Source organism: Bufo bufo, chromosome 7 (genome assembly GCF_905171765.1).
Source record: "Bufo bufo chromosome 7, aBufBuf1.1, whole genome shotgun sequence".
Taxonomy (NCBI): Eukaryota; Metazoa; Chordata; class Amphibia; order Anura; family Bufonidae; genus Bufo; species Bufo bufo.
The window spans coordinates 87,215,293-87,235,391 of NC_053395.1; the positions used below are offsets into that span (position 1 = coordinate 87,215,293).

General features: G+C 44.8%; 2 protein-coding genes across 5 annotated transcripts in view; one reads left to right on the plus strand and one right to left on the minus strand.

The window, feature by feature from the left end:
- Window positions 1–14,706, minus strand: CPSF4 (cleavage and polyadenylation specific factor 4). Its single transcript, XM_040439439.1, has 8 exons — window positions 14,476–14,706; window positions 12,577–12,627; window positions 6,370–6,522; window positions 6,103–6,198; window positions 5,927–6,020; window positions 1,468–1,540; window positions 1,175–1,345; window positions 1–334 (listed from the first exon to the last, which is right to left on the minus strand). Exons 1-8 carry the CDS (start codon window positions 14,576–14,578, stop codon window positions 266–268), a joined length of 810 nt encoding a protein of 269 aa, XP_040295373.1. The 5' UTR covers window positions 14,579–14,706; the 3' UTR covers window positions 1–265.
- PTCD1 (pentatricopeptide repeat domain 1) overlaps window positions 14,701–20,099 on the plus strand; it is a 23,739-nt gene continuing 18,340 nt past the window's right edge. The window contains exons 1-3 of one of the 4 annotated variants that reach the window (XM_040439436.1): window positions 14,701–14,741; window positions 14,774–14,839; window positions 18,697–19,127. In XM_040439436.1, the coding sequence (XP_040295370.1) occupies window positions 18,741–19,127 (387 nt within the window). In that variant the 5' untranslated portion in view covers window positions 14,701–14,741; window positions 14,774–14,839; window positions 18,697–18,740. Of the gene's footprint in view, window positions 14,885–18,696; window positions 19,128–20,099 lie in introns of all 4 variants that reach the window. The other 3 variants (XM_040439435.1, XM_040439438.1, XM_040439437.1) reach the window with 3 other exon arrangements.

The window sequence follows — 20,099 nt, forward strand, 5'->3', positions numbered from 1 at the left end:
AACAGTACAAATAAATGTACACTTTTTATTAAAAAAAATTAATTGCCAAAATATAATTTTGGGAAGTGACTGAAACAAGGGAAATGTTTCTTTAGAAATGGCAAACAAAATTTTAAGTTTGCCCAGTTATTTACAGAAGCGAAGAAACCTGACATTTGAAAAAGTTAAAATTATATATATAAAAAATAAAGCCCAGTGTCCTTTCATTTCTCCACCAAAAAACGTCTTTCATTTCACCGGATCCTCCACACACGTAGGGCTTCAGTCACTGTCCGCTCAGGAATGCCAAATGACCCTTTGTACATCTGTTGGCATAATGTCCCTTCTCACCGCACTGCAGACAAAATGTAGAACATTAATAGCATTCTTAGAACAGTAAAGAGGCCAGAAGTGTCAGAAAACGGTCCCATGTGGTAAAAGCCATGTTGAGCTGACGTGTGCCATGTTTTTGTATGTCAGGAGACATCATACAATGATTAGGATCGGAACCAAAAATATGGACCTGCCTACAACACAGGGCCAATTTTATATTTTTCACCCCATTTCAAGTTCCCAGTCGGTCCCTGCCCCCAGGATTAGGAAGTGGCTTAGTTCTGTGATCGCTGCAGCCAATCACAGGCCTCAGATGTCACCTCTGCTTGAACAGCATGTTGTCATGACATGGTGTTCAAGCACGTTACAGCTGAAGCTCATGAATGGCTGCAGCGGTCACAGGACTAAGCCATTTCCCGATCCTGCGGGGAATAGGGCAGCAGCGGCACAGTAGGACCAAGGACACATGACTTTTTTTTTGTTTTTCTAATGGAGCACAGGTGAGAACCATTTGGGGTAGTCGGCTCCTAGGCTGGACAACCCCTTTAATTAGACCCATCAGGCATATGAAATTTTAGTCGAGTACATGGGAGGGACAGGCTTGGTTGACTCCCACGATGTCCCCCTATTAAGGAAGGAAGGGGTGGCGGGTACCATCATTAGCTGTGGAAGGAATAGGATAGGTACACCAGGAAGGGCTGTGGCGATTAGTGCAGACCTGTCACTACTATAGGGGTCTGGAAACCATTGTATTTAATGAGCAGAGCTCCTATGCACTAACGTTCTCATCTAAGCTGTGCAGTATTAAGCACAATACAGAGTATAGGCCTAGTAGGAACACATCATGCACATAACAGCTTACCTTATAACAGGTGACCTGTTCGAGTGGTCGGGGCCCCCGATTTCCTATATTATTGTTTTGTGATTGCATGACACCGATAGTCTGTGGAGACCGTTGCTGGCCTAAAGGTGAACTCTGGCTTGTTAACTGGATGAGGGAGGACGATCTCTGTGACGACTGGCTGTTATTTTGCTGCAGGCATAAAAGAAAAAGTCATTTCACAGACCACAGCAAGTGCCATTATTAATACATCATGTCAGCCAATGGCATGCCACTTCACATTTACACCAAATTCTCATTACAAAGCTAATTACCTTTTGCTGGTTCTGGGTCTGTTGAGGTAGAGGAGGTTGTTCAGTAGCACCCATAGGCAATTCAAATCGGGGGCTGCAAAATTAACCAGAATTAATTCCACACTGCAAGAACCTTAGAAAATACAACATTACTCTCCTGTTTAATCCCTGGCTCTTCCAGTGGTTACCACTGCTCTTTGTCCATGTTCCTGGAGAAGTAACATGCAATGGATCCATCTGGCCGCTGCAGCCCAACCACAATGTCAGCATGGATGACACATGACTGAGGATGTACAGCATGTCTCCACACCAGGAATACACAAAGAGGGACTGATGAGGACCCCCAATATGTCAGTGCTGGAGCAGGAGCGGAATTAGCAGGTGAGTAAACTTTGTTTCTATATAACATTTAGTGCAGTTATTTTAATGTATTAAAAAGGCTATGGACATCTTTGCTGGCAATCTTTTTATCATTGCATTTTACTCCTTTGGGGCTAAAAATTTCTTTCAATTGGTCTGCATTTCAACAGTGTTTATAGCTTTCAGTTTTAGTGCATCTGCAGACTATTGCTCTCGAAATCCATCAGGGAGCTGCTCTGATGGCTTGATTTGTAGCCCTTATCTCTGAACTCCTGACAGCTCATAAACACTCTTTATAGCTACATTTTTATCAAACTTATAGGAATTTAATGCTGTAGAAGGGAAAAAAATAAAAATAATTATATATATATATTTTAGCCCAAAATGAACAGAATGCTATGATACAAAATAGTCCCCAAAGGTGTCCATAGCCTTTAAACTCTGGGGCAATTTCAGGGCCATTCAGTAATCCAATTTAACACCCTGCAGGTTCAGTCACTGCCAAATTAAAGAAATTTTACTGTAATTGCCAAATGCTTAAAGATTATCAATGATGCCCATAAACGCTGGACAAGAAAAGAAAAATGCTCAGCCAGTGAACAGAACCCATGTGCCAGAGTGGGCCTGATTCTGGGAGATAAAATGTTGTTATAATTCCAGAAAACCACTTTAGTGGTCAATTAAATCCCATAAAATATCATAAGCATGGCTGAGGAGACAGAACTATCAGTATTACTATAGGCAGCAGTCTTCTCTGTGCTTTATCTTACATATATATGTATATTAAGAAATGGAAGGATAAGCAGGCACACTCTTATTTCGGTCAATCTATTTTGATTTATTTATAATATTAAAAAATTGTTGTAGTTGTGGAGTCTTTTTTAATAGAAAATTATATATTAAAATATAAGATGAGTGCTAGTAGTAAAAGTCTTAGGATCAATGGTTCAAGGTTATGAGTCTATGAAAAAATGTCCTTTTTGATGAATAATAAAAATGTAGAAAAAATATAAATAAATTGTAATAGATGGGTGATCGCCACTGAATAGAGGATAATTAATCGCCACTGGATAGAGGATAAATGATGCCTCTATTTGTGGAATAGTCTTTCATAAGTCAATAGCGATACACATTGGAAATCTTTAAATCAAGACTTCAAGGTATGTGACAATATGTCTGTGGAACAAATCGCTGTATTCTTTGTACAATGCTGTGGGAAGAAGGGATGCTCTGTGCCTGAGTGCGGCGTCCCGCACTGTGTCTGGCTAGAGGTCACTTACCCTTCACCCGGCGCTGTTGTATCAGGTCCTCCAATGACGGTCGGCTGTTCCTGGGAGATTGTCTGGAGTCCAGCGCAGTTTGGAGAAGTCGTCAGCGTGCCTCGTGTTGCCTGGGACGTGTGGTTCGCGCGTCTGGAGTATGACGCGGGCGGTCACGTGATCGCGATCTTCTCAATGTTTTTCAGAGCGATCCTTTTGCTCTAGTCAGAATGATGCGCTGTAATTAGTGTTCTAGATAAGAAGCCGCGGATTGTTAGAACACTAATTACAGCGCATCATTCTGACTAGAGCAAAAGGATCGCTCTGAAAAACATTGAGAAGATCGCGATCACGTGACCGCCCGCGTCATACTCCAGACGCGCGAACCACACGTCCCAGGCAACACGAGGCACGCTGACGACTTCTCCAAACTGCGCTGGACTCCAGACACTCTCCCAGGAACAGCCGACCGTCATTGGAGGACCTGATACAACAGCACCGGGTGAAGGGTAAGTGACCTCTAGCCAGACACAGTGCGGGACGCCGCACTCAGGCACAGAGCATCCCTTCTTCCCACAGCATTGTACAAAGAATACAGCGATTTGTTCCACAGACATATTGTCACATACCTTGAAGTCTTGATTTAAAGATTTCCAATGTATATCACTATTGACTTATGAAAGACTATTCCACAAATAGAGGCATCATTTATCCTCTATCCAGTGGCGATTAATTATCCTCTATTCAGTGGCGATCACCCATCTATTACAATTTATTTTATTTTTTTTTAATTTTCTACATTTTTATTATTCATCAAAAAGGACATTTTTTCATAGACTCATAACCTTGAACCATTGATCCTATGACTTTTACTACTAGCACTCATTTTATATTTTAATATACACTGCTCAAAAAAATAAAGGGAACACAAAAATAACATCCTAGATCTGAATTAATAAAATATTTTTCTGAAATACTTTGTTCTTTACATAGTTGAATGTGCTGACAACAAAATCACAAAAATTAAAAAAATGGAAATCACATTTTTTAACCCATGGAGGTCTGGATTTGGAGTCACACTCAAAATTAAAGTGGAAAAACACACTACAGGCTGATCCAACTTTGATGTAATGTCCTTAAAACAAGTCAAAATGAGGCTCAGTAGTGAGGCTCAGTAGTGTGTGTGGCCTCCACGTGCCTGTATGACCTCCCTACAACGCCTGTGCATGCTCCTGATGAGGTGGCGGACGGTCTCCTGAGGGATCTCCTCCCAGACCTGGACTAAAGCATCTGCCAACTCCTGGACAGTCTGTGGTGCAACGTGACGTTGGTGGATAGAGCGAGACATGATGTCCCAGATGTGCTCAATTGGATTCAGGTCTGGGGAACGGGCGGGCCAGTCCATAGCATCAATGCCTTCGTCTTGCAGGAACTGCTAACACACTCCAGCCACATGAGGTCTAGCATTGTCTTGCATTAGGAGGAACCCAGGGCCAACCGCACCAACATATGGTCTCACAAGGGGTCTGAGGATCTCATCTCGGTACCTAATGGCAGTCAGGCTACCTCTGGCAAGCACATGGAGGGCTGTGCGGCCCTCCAAAGAAATGCCACCTCACACCATTACTGACCCAATGCCAAACCGGTCATGCTGGAGGATGTTGCAGGCAGCAGAATGTTCTCCACGGCGTCTCCAGACTCTGTCACATGTGCTCAGTGTGAACCTGCTTTCATCTGTGAAGAGCACAGGGCGCCAGTAGCGAATTTGCCAATCTTGGTGTTCTCTGGCAAATGCCAAACGTCCTGCACGGTGTTGGGCTGTAAGCACAACCCCCACCTGTGGAAATCAGGCCCTCATATCACCCTCATGGAGTCTGTTTCTGACCGTTTGAGCAGACACATGCACATTTGTGGCCTGCTGGAGGTCATTTTGCAGAGCTCTGGCAGTGTTCCTCCTTGCACAAAGGCGGAGGTAGTGGTCCTGCTGCTGGGTTGTTGCCCTCCTACGGCCTCCTCCATGTCTCCTGATGTACTGGCCTGTCTCCTGGTAGCGCCTCCATGCTCTGGACACTACGCTGACAGACACAGAAAACCTTCTTGCCACAGCTCGCATTGATGTGCCATCCTGGAAAAGCTGCACTACCTGAGCCACTTGTGTGGGTTGTAGACTCCGTCTCATGCTACCACTAGAGTGAAAGCACCGCCAGCATTCAAAAGTGACCAAAACATCAGCCAAGAAGCATAGGAACTGAGAAGTGGTCTGTGGTTACCACCTGCAGAACCACTCCTTTATTGGGGGTGTCTTGCTAATTGCCTATAATTTCCACCTGTTGTCTATCCCATTTGCACAACAGCATGTGAAATTGATTGTCACTCAGTGTTGCTTCCTAAGTGGACAGTTTGATTTCACAGAAGTGTGATTGACTTGGAGTTACATTGTGTTGTTTAAGTGTTCCCTTTATTTTTTTGAGCAGTGTATAATTTTCTATTAAAAAAGACTCTATAAATAAATCAAAATAGATTGACCCAAATAAGAGTGTGCCTGCTTATCTTTCCATTTCTTAATTTTACTCTTCTGACTGGGTGAGTCAGGCTTAGCAGTCTCTGCACCTCTACCATTTGCTTGAATAGTAGAGCCGTCTATCCCATTTATCTCTCCATATATATATATATATTCAGGGCTGTGGAGTCGATGCATTTATCTACCGACTCCACAGCCCTGTATATGTTGCAGGAAACCCTCAATCGCTTTGGTTTTAAGGTCTGTTGAATTGTAAGCTGCAGATAAAAGCTTTCTACCCAAAGTGTGAACATCCCTTGATAGTGGAGAGCAGAATACAGGACACTGAGATGATACTCACTGCATGAATTTACAGTTCGGGCCTTCAGGACAAAATCCAACTAGATAGTTGACACAAATGACTCTACGTGTATGCCGATGCCTGCATAGGGGACCTACAAGAAAAGCAAAGCTTTCAGACATCTACATCTGTGGCAGGCTCCAGGTTATCAGATTTCTATGATTTATATACCTTACCATGTTTACAGAAGCCTCTATCATACCAAGGACAGTCCTTTATCTTGGATTCTGGGTCAATATGTAAAAATGGGCACTCCTTGTTACTGCACTCGCCTACAAAAAGGGCAAAGGCGACATACAATGTAAATCTAAAAAGCCTATACTTTTAATGGGACACTTCTATCAACATTTTCAGTTGCAGAAATGGTTGCAAATTAATTAAATCTGCTGCAGGAAAATTCACCCCTCATATAGCAAACCATTGTAAAGAATAAAAGAACTCACCAAACTTTGAGTAGAAGTAGCACTCTGGCATTTTGGTCATGTCATATTCATGCAGGAACTCACACTGGTCCCCTTTCTTACAAAGCCCTCGTAACCAGTGCTTACAGACCACAGTCTTCTCCCCACTAATATGACGAAAAGGGCACATGCCCCCTAAAATCAAATCAAAAGAATCTTAAGCCACACAGTATAATGACAAGGAAAATATAAACTAGTATTGTATTTACGACGATTAGGTTATCCCGGGACCGCTTCTATATATTTCCTGCCACTACACACTGAGCCCTTATGACTCCTGAAGTGACCATGCTTCTTCTCTATGCTGGAGCAGCCACACTCAGGATCTTGCTTCAGTAGCTGGAACCAAAGCAGTCGTGTGGGGGAGGCAGGGGGTGCTGGGAAGACCAAAAAGTCCTACCTCTAAGGCTACTTTCACACTAGCGTTCGGGTGTCCGCTCGTGCGCTCCGTTTGAAGGGGCTCACGAGCGGCCCCGAACGCATCCGTCTGGCCCCAATGCATTCTCAGTGGAGGCGGATCCACTGAGAATGCATCCGCCTGCCAGCGTTCAGCCTCCGCTCAGTGAGCGGACACCTGAACGCTGCTTGCAGCGTTCGGGTGTCCGCCTGGCCGTGCGGAGGCGAGCGGATCCGTCCAGACTTACAATGTAAGTCAATGGGGACGGATCCGCTTGAAGATGACACTATATGGCTCAATCTTCAAGCGGATCCGTTCCCCATTGACTTACAATGTAAAGTCTGAACGGATCCGCTCAGGCTACTTTCATACTTAGAAAATTTTCTAAGTTTTAATGCAGACGGATCCGTTCTGAACGGATGCAAACGTCTGCATTATAGGAGCGGATCCGTCTGATGAAACATCAGACGGATCCGCTCCGAACGCTAGTGTGAAAGTAGCCTTACCCGGAAGTTGGGGAGAGCAATAGATCGCAGAGTGGGGTCATGTAGGAGATAATGTACGCAGGAAATATGATAAAAAATGTTATAAAACTATTGCTAACAATGCAGTGAAGGGACTGGAAGCTTTCCCCCCCCCCCCCCTCCTCCTTCCTTCCCCCGGATAACACCTTTAAAGAGGACTTTTCACCATGAAATGCAGTGTAATCTGGAGACGGCATGTTATAGAGCAGGAGATGCTGCGCAGATTAATACAGTGTATACGGTAGTTTTTTGGGAAAAGATTATTTTTACATTTATCTCTCTGCTATTTCTGACTTCAGTTATACACGGGGAGGTATGATTAGTGACTGACAGCTATCTCTGTACACAGTTACACAGGGAATACTACCAATCACTGGTAACACTTCCTCTGTGTACAGATATCAGTGACTGACGGCCATATCTGTATACACGATTAGGGCTGTTTCACACGAACGGATGCAGTGCGTTTCATCCGCAGCGTGAATGACAACAGAGACATGATTGATAATGCTCCGTGCCTCTCTGATCTTTTTACTACAAAATCACGGTGACAACTTTATCTCACTGTAAATTTGTAGTAAAAAGATCACAGAGAGGCACGGAGCATTATCAATGATGTTACTGCTCTGTCTCTGCTGTCCAGTGCGGGGCTTGGCTGTCATTCATGCTGCGGATGACACATGAAACAGCCCTTACACAGAGAATGCTGTCAATCACTGATAACACCTCCCCTGTGTACAGATATCAGTGACTGACAGCTATCTCTGTATACACAGTTAGGGCTCATGCACACGACCGTATATATTTTGAGGTCCACAAAAAATACAGATGACATCTTTGTGCATTCTGTATTTTGCGGAACGGAACAGCTGGCCCCTAATAGAACAGTCCTATCCTTGTCCATAATGCGCACAATAATAGGACATGTTCTATTTTTTTGTCGAACGGAAATACGGACATACGGAAATGGAATGGACATGGAGTAACTTCAGTTTTTCTGCGGACCCATTGAAATGAATGGTTCCGCATACGGTCCGCAAAAACCCCCAGAACGGACATGGAAAGAAAATACGTTTGTGTGTATGAACCCTTACACAGAGAATGCTATGAATCACTGATAACACCTCCCCGTGTACAATGAAAATCAGAAAGAGGAGAGATTTAAATACATAAATTACACGTTTTACTGAATATTTTCTCACAAAACTGTATATCATTCTGCTCAGCTCCTCCTGCTCTATAACATGCTGCCTGCATATTGCACTGCATTTTGTGCTGACAGGTCCTCCTTAACCACTTCACATCCGGGCCATTTGCCCCCTTCCTGACTAGGCCTAATTTTGCAAATCTGACACGCGTCACTTTATGTGGTAATAACTTTGGAACGCTTTTACTTATCCAAGCCATTCTGAGATTGTTTTCTCGTGACACATTGTACTTCATGACAGTGGTAAATTTGAGTTGATATATTTCACCTTTATTTATAAAATAATCCCAAATTTACCAAAAATTAGCAATTTTCTAAATTTACATTTCTCTGCTTTAAAAATAGAAAGTGATACCTCATAAAATATTTATTACTTAAAGAGGACCTTTCACTTGTAAAAACTATGTGAACTAAGTATGCTGCCATGTAGAGCGGCGCCCGGGGATCTCACTGCACTTACTATTATCCCCGGGCGCCGCTCCGTTCTCCCGTTATGCCCTCCGGTACCTTTGCTCCTTAAGTTATAGTAGGCGGATCTTCCCTTGTCCTGTGGGCGTCTCCTTCTCCTAGGCTGCAGCGCTGGCCAATCGCAGCGCACAGCTCACAGCCTGAGAGAAAAAAACCTCCCAGGCTGTGAGCTGTGCGCTGTGATTGGCCAGCGCTACAGCCTAGGAGAAGGAGACGCCCACAGGACAAGTGAAAGGTCCTCTTTAACATTCCCCATATGTCTACTTTATGTTGGCATCATTTTGTAAATGTCATTTTATTTTTTTACGACGTTAGAAGGCTTAGAATTTTGGAAGCAATTCTTTAAATTTTTAAGAAAATTTCCAAAACCCACTTTTTAAAGGACCAGTTCAGGTCTGAAGTCACTGTGGGGCTTACATAGTGGATACCCCGATAAATGACCCCATTGTAGAAACTACACCCCTCAAGCTACTGAAAACGGATTTTACAAACTTTGTTAACCCTTTAGGTATTCCACAAAAATTAAAGGAAAATGGAGATGAAATTTCTAAATTTCACTTTTTTGGCAGATTTTCCATTTTAATCAATTTTTTTTCTTTAACACATCGAGGGTTAACAGCCAAACAAAACTCAATATTTATTACCCTGATTCTGCGGTTTACAGAAACACCCCACATGTGGACATAAACTGATGTAAGGGCACATGGCAGGGCGCAGAAGAAAAGGAGTGCCGTATGGTTTTTGGAAGGTAGATTTTGCTGAACTGGTTTTAAAGACACCATGTCCCACTTAAAGCCCCCCTGATGCACCCTTAGGGTACTTTCATAGGGCTTTTCTTTTCCGGCACTGAGTTCCGTCAAAAGGGCTCAATGCCGGAAAATAACTGATCAGTTATATCCCCATGCATTCTGAATGGAGAGTAATCCGTTCAGGATGTCTTCAGTTCAGTCTTTTTGACTGATCAGGCAAAAGATAAAACCACAGCATGCTACGGTTTTATCTCCGGCCAAAAAAACTGAAGACTTGCCTGAAAGCCGGATCCGGATTTTTTTTCCTTAGGAATGTATTAGTGCCGGATCGGCATTCAAAATACCGGAATGCCGTCTCCGTCCTTCCGGTCTGCGCATGCGCAGACCAAAAAAAAAAAAAAGAAAAGGAAAAGAAATAAAAACATGCTGGATCCGTTTTGCCGGATGACACCGGCTTGCCAGATCACTCTGCCGTAAGTGTGAAAGTACCCTTACAGTAGAAACTCCCCAAAAGTGACCCCATTTTGGAAACTAGGGGATAAGGTGCCAGTTTTATTGGTACTATTTTGGAGTACATATGATTTTTAATTGCTCTATATTACGTTTTTTGTGAGGCAGGGTAACCAAAAAAATTGGCTGTTTTGGCACTGTTTATTTTTTACAACATTTATCTGACAGGGTAAATCATGTGCTATTTTTATAGAGCAGGTTGTTACGGACGCAATAATAACAAATATGTCTACTTTCTTTGTTTCAGTTTTACATAATAAAGCATTTTTGAAAAACAAATTATGTTTTTGTGTCTCCATTTTCTGAACGCCATAGTTTTCTGACAATAAACTTAAATAAATAAGAAAAAGTACAAATATTAGGTATTACCACGTCCGTAACGATCTACTCTATAAAAATGTCACATGACCTAACCCCTCAGGTGAACGCTGTAAAAATAAATAAATAAAAACTGTGCTAAAACAACCAATTTTTTGGTCACCTTGCCCATAAAGTGTAATAATGAATGATCAAAAAATCATATGTACCCAAAAATGGTACCAATAAAAACGTCAATTCTTCCTGAAAAAACGAGCCACTGCACAAGACGTGCAGTGGCTCGTTTTATCAGGAAGACTTTACGTGGGTCCCACACCTACAAGGAGAACAGAGCGGGGAGAGCTGTGGCTGGAGGACCCCGGGTTCCCTCCACCACCAAGCGCTGCTCCCATACAAGTGAATGGGAGCGCACCGCGCATGCGTGGCCCCTGCTCCCATTCATTTCTATGGGGCAGACGGAAAGAGCTGAGCCAGCGCTCGGCTTTTTTCGAAGTGCTCACTACACAACTTGAAATATTCCTTGAGGGGTGTAGTTTTCAGAATGGGGTAACTTTTTGGGGGTTTCCACTCTAGGGTGTCATCATATGCGACATAGCTCCCAATTACCATTCCAGCTAAATCCTCTCTCCTAACCGCCATAGAATGTGTCGGCAGATAAGAACCATTTGGCCCATCTAGTCTGCCCAAAAGGAGCCATATGGTGCTCCTTCCACTCTGAAGCATGCCGTGCGACCATACATCATTTTTTGAGCACATATGGGGTGTTGGCGTATTTGAGGGGAAATGGGGAACAAAATGTGGGGTGCACTTTGTTCTGTTTTCCCTTGTGAAAGTGTAAAATGTGGGTGTAAAGCAACTTTTTCTGGAGAAAATTTAAATTTTTCATTTTCACAGCCAAGCTGTTCCTAATTCTGTGAAACGCCTGATGGGTCAAAGTGCTCACTACACACCTTGAGGGGTGTAGTTTCCGGAATAGGGTGACTTTTTTGACTTTTCATATGCGACATAACTCCTAATTACCATTCCAGCTAAATCCGCTCTCCAAAAGCCATAAGGTGCTCCTTCCACTCTGAAGGCTGCTGTGAGCACACATGGGGTGTTTCTGTAAACTCCAGATTCAGGGTAATAGATTTTTAGTTTTGCTTGGCTGTTAACCCTTGATATGTTGCAGAAAAATTGAAATTAAAAATCTGCTAAAAAAAAAATTGAAATTTTCAAATGTCATTCCCATTTAATTCTCGTGGGGCACCTAAAGGGTTAACAAAGTTTGTAAAATCAGTTTTGAATAGCTTGAGGGGTGTAGTTTTTAAAATGGGGTGATTTATGGGTGGTTTCTAATATGTAAGCCCCAGAAAGTGACTTCATAACTGAACTGGTCATGAAAAAAATTGGGGTTTGGAAATGTTCTTAAAAGTTTAAAGAGGACCTTTCACTAGAATAAAAAATGTAAACTAAGTATACAGACATGGAGAGCGGCGCCCAGGGATCCCCCTGCACTTACTATTATCCCTGGGCGCCACTCCATTCTCCCGGTATAGGCTTCGGTATCTCCAGATTTTCGGCGCGCTTCTCTAGTCGGGCTGGAAGTCACGGCGGCAGCGGCCTGCTTGCTTCAAGTCACGGTAACCACGCCCCCTTCGCTGTGACTGACAGTCGGCAGTTCGGCAAAGCCAGCCAAACTGCCGTGCATAAGCGGTCAATCACAGGGAAGGGGGCGTGGTTACCGTGACTTGAAGCAAGGAGGCCGCTGCCTCCATGACTTCCAGCCCGACTAGAGAAGCGCGTCGGCAGGGGATTAAAGAACGTTTTTACAGCTTTTGCTTCATCTGCCTGAAGGAAGAAAATGATCGTTACAAACATGCTGCTCGCTACTCAGGTACTGCTGCCGGCTTGGGATGTTTGTTGGAGGTGACAGGTTCCCTTTAGGGTAAAAATGGCAGGGTCCTTCAGGGGTTAACAGCATAAACATCACACTGCATGTCTGCGTATGGGACTGGTAAGACAAACGCTCCTGACCTTTGCTGCAGGCGGACTTCAAAAAGAATTCGCAAACAGCTGCCCCGGATTCTAGAAAAACAAACAAAACAGTCAATATAAATGTGTGCACAAACTGGAAAAAATGTACTTTTTCCACCATTCAATTTCATAAACAGTGATATTCCCATCATCCGGCATCTGATAATCCAGCACTTCAATATCAGAAACACTAACGGTGGATTCGCATCACGTTTTTGTCATATGTTTAACAAACACAAAAAACGTATGCGTTGACGGATGCCTCAGACAGATGCCATCCGTCTCCATAGAATTCCATTATAAAAAAAAAAAAAAAAGAAGTATACATGAACATTTTTTTTTAACAATGGGACTCTATGGTGATGGATGCCAGAGTACGGCATCCGTTAACGTATACGTTTTTTTGTGTATGTTAAACATATGACTCAAACGTTTTGTGCACCCAACCTTAGCAGAAGGAACTGAAGACGTGCTCCAGTCTCTGCATTGTGCGGCCCCCAGTTATCCCTCCTATTCCCGCTGACCTTGCGGAATGAGAACACCCAGTTGTCACCTGAGAAGAATGACAAGGCAGTGGCCCAGTTACTGACGCATCAGGCTTTGACCCTAGTAATGAAGTGCGTGAGGCCTAACTCGACTGTTTCAATTTTGAAGCGCAACAATGGGTTGAAGTTTAGCGGTAAGGGCCGAGATGCAGCGATATAAGCAAGAAACCAGCCATGTTTCTCTGAATGACCTCAAAGGTCGGAGGGGAAACGGTTCACACTGTAAGTTATTAACTATTAGCTGACTGCAGCCACAAGAACCAGCACCTGAGAATGTGGTTAGGCAGATCATCCTTCACAGGAGCCAACCGACTAGGCAATTATCGGGAACAGAGCGATCGCCTCCATTGTATGGGGCTGAGTGATCCCTACATCTATTACTCGCCCTCATGCAGATTCATTGCTCCCGGTTACACAGCACAATCTGCTGCTCAGAACCCATGATTTTGGTGTCCCCATCAGTGATGCCGTCACCCCATGAATGACCATTTGCAGGTTCATTGGGCGATTGGTGGCACCTTTAAAATGAGCATTCCTAGGAACGCTTCCTCCAGATAACTGTCCGGCTCGTCGGCCATGTAGAGGGGCCTTAGGGCTCATTCACACGATCATATGGTTGCCGTACCCGTGCTGCAGACAGCGCTCCACAATACATGGGCACTGGCCGTGTGAATCCCGTATTGCAATGCGGACCCATTGACTTGAATGGGGTTGCAATCCACAAGATACAACAAAGATAGGACACAGATTTTCTTTTGCAGAGCGGAGGCCCCGATCAGAAGCCCTTCCATGGGTTTCCAATTCGTGCCTATGCTCCACAAAAGATAGGACATATCACGGACCCATTCAAGTCAATGGGTCTGCACCACAATCCGGGTTTCACACGGCCAGTGCCCGTGTGTTGAGGACCTCAATACGGGCACCACGGCCATACGTTCGTGTGAATGAGCCCTTAGAGGCACAGACTTCTAGGATCATTCTTTTTTGTCAAGAAAAACACACAGATCTTGTCAATCTGACTGAAGTCCCCAGAGTCTAAGGCCACATCACTGTGCGGCTGATCTGCCAGGTTATATGCCACCCAATGTTGTGCTGCTCCTATAACCTCGTGTGAACACAGCCTAAGCCCCATACAGTCACCCAGTCTACCATGTGGCACATGTTTTATTTTGTGGGCCCTTTTTTCACGATGGCATTCAAAAAACGACAACTAGGTCTAGTATACCCTGTGCTAGGGATGGCATCAGACAGTGTAACCGGGGTCCACAGCATGCAGACCCCCAGCACAGGAGAGAGCATGGAGTGCTGCTCTGGGTGACAGAGTGCCCTGCCCCATCGGCCCCTCATCACTTACTGTCCATGCCCGGGAAGGGCAGAGGTTGTGCCCCCAGCTGCTGCTCCACAGCCAGCTCCAGGTCGAAGCGAATGTGATCCACACAAGCGATGAGCTCCTGCATGGTGACCGGAGCGCAGATCTACCCTCACACCGGGAACCAGCATCAGCCCCGACAGGGTCTCCGCAGATAATCGCCGTGCAGCGGCTGAACGGGCTACCGCAAGGCACTGTGGGAAGAGGGAAGCCGCGGCGGTGCATGCTGGGTAACGTGACCTGTGACGGAGGACACAACGTGGGCGAGCGGCTGCAGGTCCAGGACACATGTGTGTGAATGGTGTTAGCTGCTCATCTATGAAGAAGTCATCTGGTGTGTATACCTGCAGGACATCCATACACAGTGGGTCGTGTGCATCTCTACTTCTATACGGTATTCTCATAGACTAGGAAGGCGTATCCTGTATATGTGTACACCCTCATAGACAAGGGTCCTGTATATGTGTACACCCTCATAGACAAGGGTCCTATATATGTGTACACCATCATAGACAAGGGTCCTGTATATGTGTACACCCTCATAGACAAGGGTCCTGTATATGTGTACACCCTCATAGACAAGGGTCCTGTATATGTGTACACCCTCATAGACAAGGGTCCTATATATGTGTACACCATCATAGACAAGGGTCCTGTATATGTGTACACCCTCATAGACAAGGATCCTGTATATGTGTACACCCTCATAGACAAGGGTCCTATATATGTGTACACCATCATAGACAAGGGTCCTGTATATGTGTACACCCTCATAGACAAGGGTCCTGTATATGTGTACACCCTCATAGACAAGGGTCCTATATATGTGTACACCATCATAGACAAGGGTCCTGTATATGTGTACACCCTCATAGACAAGGGTCCTGTATATGTGTACACCCTCATAGACAAGGGTCCTGTATATGTGTACACCCTCATAGACAAGGGTCCTGTATATGTGTACACCCTCATAGACAAGGGTCCTATATATGTGTACACCATCATAGACAAGGGTCCTGTATATGTGTACACCCTCATAGACAAGGATCCTGTATATGTGTACACCCTCATAGACAAGGGTCCTATATATGTGTACACCATCATAGACAAGGGTCCTGTATATGTGTACACCCTCATAGACAAGGGTCCTGTATATGTGTACACCCTCATAGACAAGGGTCCTATATATGTGTACACCATCATAGACAAGGGTCCTGTATATGTGTACACCCTCATAGACAAGGGTCCTGTATATGTGTACACCCTCATAGACAAGGGTCCTATATATGTGTACACCATCATAGACAAGGGTCCTGTATATGTGTACACCCTCATAGACAGGGGTCCTGTATATGTGTACACCCTCATAGACAAGGGTCCTATATATGTGTACACCATCATAGACAAGGGTCCTGTATATGTGTACACCATCATAGACAAGGGTCCTGTATATGTGTACACCCTCATAGACAAGGGTCCTGTATATGTGTACACCCTCATAGACAAGGGTCCTGTATATGTGTACACCCTCATAGACAAGGGTCCTGTATATGTGTACACCCTCATAGACAAGGGTCCTGTATATGTGTACACCCTCATAGACAAGGGTCCTGTATATGTGTACACCCTCATAGACAAGGGTCCTATATATGTGTACACCATCATAGACAAGGGTCCTGTATATGTGTACACCCTCATAGACAAGGGTCCTGTATATGTGTACACCCTCATAGACAAGGGTCCTATATATGTGTACACCATCATAGACAAGGGTCCTGTATATGTGTACACCCTCATAGACAAGGGTCCTATATATGTGTACACCATCATAGACAAGGGTCCTGTATATGTGTACACCCTCATAGACAAGGGTCCTGTATATGTGTACACCCTCATAGACAAGGGTCCTATATATGTGTACACCATCATAGACAAGGGTCCTGTATATGTGTACACCCTCATAGACAAGGATCCTGTATATGTGTACACCCTCATAGACAAGGGTCCTATATATGTGTACACCATCATAGACAAGGGTCCTGTATATGTGTACACCCTCATAGACAAGGGTCCTGTATATGTGTACACCCTCATAGACAAGGGTCCTATATATGTGTACACCATCATAGACAAGGGTCCTGTATATGTGTACACCCTCATAGACAAGGGTCCTGTATATGTGTACACCCTCATAGACAAGGGTCCTATATATGTGTACACCATCATAGACAAGGGTCCTGTATATGTGTACACCCTCATAGACAGGGGTCCTGTATATGTGTACACCCTCATAGACAAGGGTCCTATATATGTGTACACCATCATAGACAAGGGTCCTGTATATGTGTACACCATCATAGACAAGGGTCCTGTATATGTGTACACCCTCATAGACAAGGGTCCTGTATATGTGTACACCCTCATAGACAAGGGTCCTGTATATGTGTACACCCTCATAGACAAGGGTCCTGTATATGTGTACACCCTCATAGACAAGGGTCCTGTATATGTGTACACCCTCATAGACAAGGGTCCTGTATATGTGTACACCCTCATAGACAAGGGTCCTGTATATGTGTACACCCTCATAGACAAGGGTCCTGTATATGTGTACACCCTCATAGACAAGGGTCCTGTATATGTGTACACCATCATAGACAAGGGTCCTATATATGTGTACACCATCATAGACAAGGGTCCTATATATGTGTACACCCTCATAGACAAGGGTCCTATATATGTGTACACCATTATAAACAAGGAAGGTGTATCCTATATATGTGTACACCATCATAGACAAGGGTCCTATATATGTGTACACCATTATAAACAAGGAAGGTGTATCCTATATATGTGTACACCATCATAGACAAGGGTCCTATATATGTGTACACCCTCATAGACAAGGGTCCTGTATATGTGTACACCCTCATAGACAAGGGTCCTGTATATGTGTACACCCTCATAGACAAGGGTCCTATATATGTGTACACCATCATAGACAAGGGTCCTGTATATGTGTACACCATCATAGACAAGGAAGGTGTATCCTATATATGTGATCCTGTATATGTGTACACCATCATAGACAACAAATATGTATCCAGATCCTATATATGTGTACACTATCATAGACCATTTTGGGCCCCAAAGATCTGGGTGGAAAAAAAAACATTTGAAGTTGCCTTTGGAGCCAATAACTTGCCACTAGGGCCTGTTTTTGTAAGTCACAATCTATTAGACTTTATTGATGGTAGGGGGTTTGGGTCCCCCCAAGAATAATTTCCTCTGGCGGGCCCAAGGAACAGTAGCCCGACCCAGTATATATGGATACATGGTCCATGCACAAGGCATACAGTATGTTTTTAGATCCTATATATGTACACACAGACAAGGAATACGGGGGCCAATTTTTAGCGTATATCTGTCGCAAATTCGGTCGCAAAGGGTATTTGTTGCCGAATCTGCAACTTATCCCCGGTCACGCCAGGTCTAAAAAAGGGGGAGTGGTGTGGTCCCACTCCCATCTCATTTATCATTTTCTACGCCTGGTATCTAAATCTATGCTAGCAAGGGAGCTGGCGTAGATTTAGGCCGGCAGTGGATGCGCCTAATATGTAGAGGCTGGTGCAACTTAGGCGCATCATGAGCCAGAGCAAGGGGTATTGAAGGGGTTATCCAATTTCACAAACAGCCCCCCCCCCCCCCCCATGTGTCGGGCCCCTCACAGGTAATATACTTACTCCGCTCCCTGCGCCGCTTCTGGTCCCCACACCACCACCACCGCTGCTTCTCCCTGTACATGGATGAGAGGAGTGACGCTAGGGAGGCTCGTCCCCGTCTTCGCCTGCCATTGGCTGCTCCCCCGACACCGGATGTTTTCATCCGTGTACAGGGAGAAGCAGCGTCGGCGGTGTGGGGTAAATATATTACCTGTGAGGTGCCCGGCACATGGGGGGGCTGTTTGTGAAATTGGATAACCCCTTTAAGACCAATGTCTAAACTGTTGCTTTTAATAAATGACCCCATATATTCCCAGATCTTATATGTGCCCATCATCCATAGACAAGGAATATATTCATAGATCTCCTTTACATACATGTATCTCATCCGTGCATCTGTATCCCATTGCTTGGTCTGTGAGGTGGGCTCCTGGGCACTGACCTGTGCCGCACCGTTCAGTCCTTTGCTGATAGATGGATTCTTTGTATTCTTTTAGGCTGCATGAAGACCAGTGATTGTCAGCCACCATGGGCATGCTGCAGATCCTCTCTAGGTTACCAGCATCCTACTCTCTGGCATCAGGATGGCTAGTAAAAGTACAACCTGTGTGCAGACAGACTAGTGTCGTTCATTACCGGACTCTAGTAAAGCACAGGATGTTCTCCCTGCCATTCAGGACTATTTCTGACTATGCAGGGTCTGGCCATAATCCAGAGCTTCCAGAGGAGGACAACTTTGGGACATTGTCTGACAAACATTCCTCAAGAACTATGTTCTGGAAAACCTCTCCAGAGCTCCAGGACATGCGTTATGAAGAGGACGAGGACGTTGCTGATCATAAGAGGTACAGGGGAAGAAGAAACACGCCGTACTGGTACTTCCTACAGTGTAAGGCCAAAATAAAAGAAGGCAAGGTAAGAAGGTACTCCCTGTACCAGTGCTCCAGACAAAAAAAAATAACCAGCAGCCATTGGCTCCTAAACTAAAAAATTTAGGAGCCACATTTGATTTTTTAGTCGCCAAATTTAAAATGCATATAATAAAAAAAAAAGGACTTGACGGAGAGATGAGACGCAGGTCACAGTAGTGAGCCAGCACTACATATAGGAGTGCGCCACCAATGAATGTAATTAAAGAGGACCTTTCATGGGTCCAAAAAATAGGAACTTAGTAGCAGGCTACATAGAGCGGCGCCCAGGGATCTAAGTGCACTTACTATTTTTCCTGGGCGTCGCGGCATTCGCCCGCTGTGGCCTCCGGTATTTTCAACATTCAGAGCAAGGAGGAGGAGTCGCCAGTGTCTCTCCTTCTCCCTGACGGCAGCGCTGTCCAATCGCAGCTTAGAGCCAGGGAGAAAAAAAAACTCCCTGGCTCTGAGCTGCGATTGGACAGCGCTGCTGTCAGGGAGAAAGAGAGACACTGGTGACCCCTCCTCTTTGCTCTGAATGTTGAAAATACCGGGGGCCACAGCGGGCGAACCGAGCGGCGCCCAGGATTAATAGTAAGTGCACTTAGATCCCTGGGCGCCGCTCTATGTAGCCTGCTACTAAGTTCATATTCTGTGGACCCATGAAAGGTCCTCTTTAAGTCATTTATACAAGTGTCGGCAGCGGTATCACAGACCCGGCCTCAATAACAGAGCATGTGATCCGCGGCAATTAACCCCTCAGATCTGGCACCTGAGGGGCTAATTGCAGCGTATTGCATGCCCTGTTATTGAGGCCGGGTCTGTGATACTGCTGCCTATAATTGTATTAATATGTTTTACATTCATTAGTGGCGTAGTGGCCACAGCTCCTCCCCTTCTCCTCCCTGCTATCTCCCCATTGGTGGCAGTGGCGGCCATGCCATGTTCTTTAATTGATACTAGGCTGCGCATCTTGTCG

Coding starts and splice junctions, on each gene's coding strand:
- CPSF4 (XM_040439439.1), bottom strand. CDS start 14,578: ATGCAGGAGCTCATCGCTTGTGTGGATCACATTCGCTTCGACCTGGAG. Junction 6,199..6,369: donor CTACTTCTACTCAAAGTTTG/GTGAGTTCTTTT, acceptor CCCTTTTTGTAG/GCGAGTGCAGTAACAAGGAG. Junction 335..1,174: donor AACAGGTCACCTGTTATAAG/GTAAGCTGTTAT, acceptor TTTTGTCTGCAG/TGCGGTGAGAAGGGACATTA.